Below are 4,217 nucleotides of genomic sequence, written 5' to 3'. Positions count from 1 at the left end.
TTACCTCACAAATAGACTATTATAATAATCTCCTAATCTATTTCCCAGCTCTGGACTTCCTCCCTCTACCGCATCCTGTACAGTATTGCACGATTAATCTTTCTAAAACACTGTCTTCAAATGTTTTCTTGCTGAAAAGTATCCAGTGATCCATTCATATAATAAATGCAATCTTAGCTTCAATGTAACTCTTCAGGCTTTCCTTTCCTTTATCGGCTTACATGACTGTATAAGGCCAACTAACTTATTATATATTACTAGAATAAACATTGCTATTTGTTGCTGCTATTTCATATCACACACTACTTCCCCACCTAGATTATCTTCTTCCTAAGTCTTAGGCCTGATTTTACCATTAAATAGCTATGTGATCTTGAGTAAGTTAATCTCTGCAGACCCTGGTTCCCAATTGTAAAAGGATGTTGATTAAATGATTGCTAAGGTTTCTCCCCCCACAATATTTTGTTTTCTATTTAGGATGAAAACGTAAAAGAGACTGACTAACTTATGCATGGATTATCAACGTGTGTTTTGTTAGTCTTCAAACCTGACTGTGAAACACATGAGGGTAGGGACTCTGCCTTATACTTCTTTTCCGGCTCATCGTACTTAACACACCGCTCTGCTGAGAACTGGCTGCTTAAGTAAAACATGAAAGAGCTGAAAGCAAACACACTTACTCTCCCATAGTCCACGGTGGACAGCAACATAGAGGCGGGAAATGTTTCTGCTGATCTTTGGCTTCAAGGATTAACACCAGATTTGGATAGCGGTTAGTCAGGTAATTGGTAAGGAACCCCATAAAGTTGTAAATGACATAAGCTTCGTAACATTCTCTGCAGGTATCCACATAGATTGCAATGCTGGGATATTTCAAAGCTATCCACTATGAAAAAGCACAGATGTTAACAATAGTTGCAGCTAAGATAAAATGAATTACCACTCCCATTCATGGTATTCACAATACGCTACATACTTACATTGAACTTTCTAAAGTTTACTATTATGAGGGCTACCAGACAATCTGTGAAATGAATTTTTAAAAGCAATAAACGTCTTGGATATTGGTAAATGAAAACATCTTTGTTTGGGGGTAAATAATGAAGAAAGAAGCTAAATTGCATACAGTTGGGTTCTTAAATGTAATCTGAAATTTTTGACATGATCATAGAAAATGCTGTTAAGGACATTTCCTTTATTACGATCAAATTAAAGCAGTCATCTGTAACAGCTTTGTTAAAATCCACTGGGAAAGGGGTTTTTTTGGGGTTTTTTTGTCAAAATAAAAGATTTAATAAATAAAAAGGATGATAACCTAAATTTAAACATTCTGTAAGTATAGCTAGTATCAAACAAGTTCTTAATGAGATATAATGAAACATACTTACACTATCTAAACTGTATATGGGTACCATCCAAAGAATCCTATTTGGAAAGCAAAACATAAATTAAAAACATTTTACATTATATTTATGAAATAATCCAATACAATACTAATAGAATCAAATTATGCTACAACTTACCTTATTATTGGTTTCTGTAGTTCAGGTTGTGTATAATGCACTAAATGTTGCAATATCACCCATAGCGATATAGGTATAGTCAACAGCAAAAAGATTCCAGCAATAAACCAAGCCTTGGTGTGTATTCCAACCTTAAGAAGCAGAACAATGTTAATATAAATTCTCTGATATTAAAATTAAAGAGCTAAATTAAATATTTTTATTTCTTAGATTTTCACTTATTTGATTATAAATGAGGCCCAATGTTGTCCAAATGACTAATGGCTATTTTTATTTCTTCTTTAATAAACAACCTATTTTTACTTTGTAGAGAGAGGAGGAAGTAATTTTCCTCATGGGATTGAGCATTTTTCCTCATGGGGCCTTTTGTAATAATAACACTGTGTATGTTAAGGATATTAATATCATGCCATTTTCCCCCAACTTATTTGTCCCTTAGATTTTATTGTGTTTGGCACTATATAGAAATTTAAAAATCTACAAATTTGTATACAGTTTATTCCTTTGCTTTTCTGTCTAGAAAGTTAAAAGTCTACCTATATTTTCTGCAAATTGTATTGTTACCCAACATGTTATCAGATCATTTACTGAATGCTGACTATATGACTGACAGATACTTGGCTAAGTTCTTTACATGCACTATATCTTTTAACCCTCCCATTTGATAAGTACTACCACAACTACTGCCAGGGCTAACTGTGTTATATATATGCCACCCTTCTTATATACAACCATATCAACTCAGGTACATTTTAAAAAGCTCTAACTTCCTTTTTAGGTCAATATCTGATCAATACTGTATCCTGTAAAAGCTCAATTTCTAAAAATATATTTTGTACTACCTCATCCTAGGTAGAGTTGAAGTAATCTACTCACTTTCTGGTAAAAATAAATGTATTTGAACCTCTATTCTGAGGGGGCCTAGGGAATGAATTTTATACTAACTTGGACTAACTGCCTTAAAGAGTGTGACTTTTTAATTTTAAAAAAAACAAGGCAAATGCTAACTTTTTAAAGGAAAAAAGGTAGCGTTTATTTTTGGTATTTGAGGGGTTTGAGCAGTTAATTAAAATAGAACTGAAGTCCACAACTTCTAGTTTTATTGTTTTGAACAAGGTTTCCTTTTTCATCAGGGGGTCAAAGATTAAAGAAGTAGAAAACAAAAGTACAGAGAACAAATGTATTTGTAAAACATTAAATTCCGACATTAAACTGTATGGAAAACTCAAAATGCAAATACAGGAGTCTTGCTTGGTGCTGGGGATCAGTCAAAAGAGTTAAGTGACAAGCAAACGTTCCACATCCTAAAAGGATGTGGATTCTAAAAGGAATGTCTGAGCAATCATTTTTAAGGGATTTGTGCTCAGCTCAATTTCATTTAAAATTGAGTATTCATTTTAACGATGACCTAAAATGATAATGATAAAAATAAAAGTATACTCTAGATCTTCTCTATTATAAAAGGTGATCCTTAAGAATGGTGTCACCAAGTACTTTATGCCCACATTTGTCTTTATAATTGACTTAGTGCCAAAAAGTAGAACTTGGTGGTAGCTTTAAGAGAAAAATGATATGCCTGTGACTAATAAAGGCCAAGTGACCTCAGTGTGCTGTAAGGAAAAAAGTTCTTTTTCAAATGATCATAAAACAAGTGACTGGGTAATTGAGTCATTTCAGTATAGTGATGCCAAATTTAAAAAAATCTTGCATCATATAGTGCCATTTCTACATTGCAGGTGGTAATTGAGTTTCAGAAAAACATCATCTGTCCACATTAATGCCATTAATTTGAATCACTGGTTTTTACAATTGTTTTGATTTTTGAGCTATATAAAAAGCTATATGTATAAGAAATTTAACCTATTTTAAGCATGCATATATTTAAGTAACATTATAAGTTAACTCTAGGTATCTGTAGAAATTATTAATATATTACATTTATCTCTTAAGTTATTCATACTTGAGACACATTGCTATAAGGCTACCATTAACATTATTAAACTCATCGGCCATGTGTAGGGTTTTTTGGCTCACAAAATAAAGAGGAGATAAGTAGCGCAGTTTTTCCTAAGGTAACTTGAAAGTAGAGAGGAAAGAGAAAACCATTAAACGTAAGCATCCAGGAGTGAGTTAACTGTCCCTCAGCCAAATGCTTTCAAAACAGACAGCAGAGAGAAATAGAGAGTGCTTTCTGGCCCAATCCCCCTGAGGGGAAGAGGTGCACTTACAGAGAGTTGCTTAAGGACTTGGGGCATAAGGACAAGTGGGGCAGGGTAAAATGACTGCAGAGCAAGCAGCATGACATCATGTGTGCATTTAACTTACTTGACTTCAATTATACATGCTCAGCCAAATAAGGGAGTGAGAGAAATATTTAAATAGTGCAGATTATTTTGCCATTCTAATAAATGAGTATACGCCCCACCATGGTGATGGGGCAGGCAATATTAACTTTGTGTTTTCTACAATCTGTTTCCATCGACTCCTCACAGTGTGAGCCATGCGATTATAGTGTTGAAAAGACATGTGTTTTTCATACAAAACTTTCCCTAAATGTCAGCTATTTTATCTGGTGCTCAAGCAGATGCATATAACTTTGCCTTAGGTCTCAAATGAGAACCTAATCCCAACTAAGATGCTATTCCACAAGAAAAAGAACTGCTGCTCCAAAACAAGAATAGTGATGCTATTTTT

The 4,217-nt window shown here is 33.8% G+C and overlaps 1 protein-coding gene across 1 annotated transcript in view; it reads right to left on the bottom strand.

Annotated features, from left to right (window-relative positions):
* TMEM184C (transmembrane protein 184C) overlaps positions 1 to 4,217 on the bottom strand; it is a 15,637-nt gene that overhangs the window by 8,311 nt on the left and 3,109 nt on the right. The window contains 4 exon segments of the mRNA XM_019661352.1: positions 548 to 551; positions 681 to 886; positions 1,389 to 1,425; positions 1,524 to 1,654. Coding sequence (XP_019516897.1) covers positions 548 to 551; positions 681 to 886; positions 1,389 to 1,425; positions 1,524 to 1,654 — 378 coding nt within the window.

Source organism: Hipposideros armiger, unplaced genomic scaffold, assembly GCF_001890085.2.
Source record: "Hipposideros armiger isolate ML-2016 unplaced genomic scaffold, ASM189008v1 scaffold_346, whole genome shotgun sequence".
In the NCBI taxonomy this organism is placed as follows: Eukaryota; Metazoa; Chordata; class Mammalia; order Chiroptera; family Hipposideridae; genus Hipposideros; species Hipposideros armiger.
Note: the sequence above shows the minus strand (reverse complement) of the source record. Positions and strands in the feature narration are given on the sequence as shown.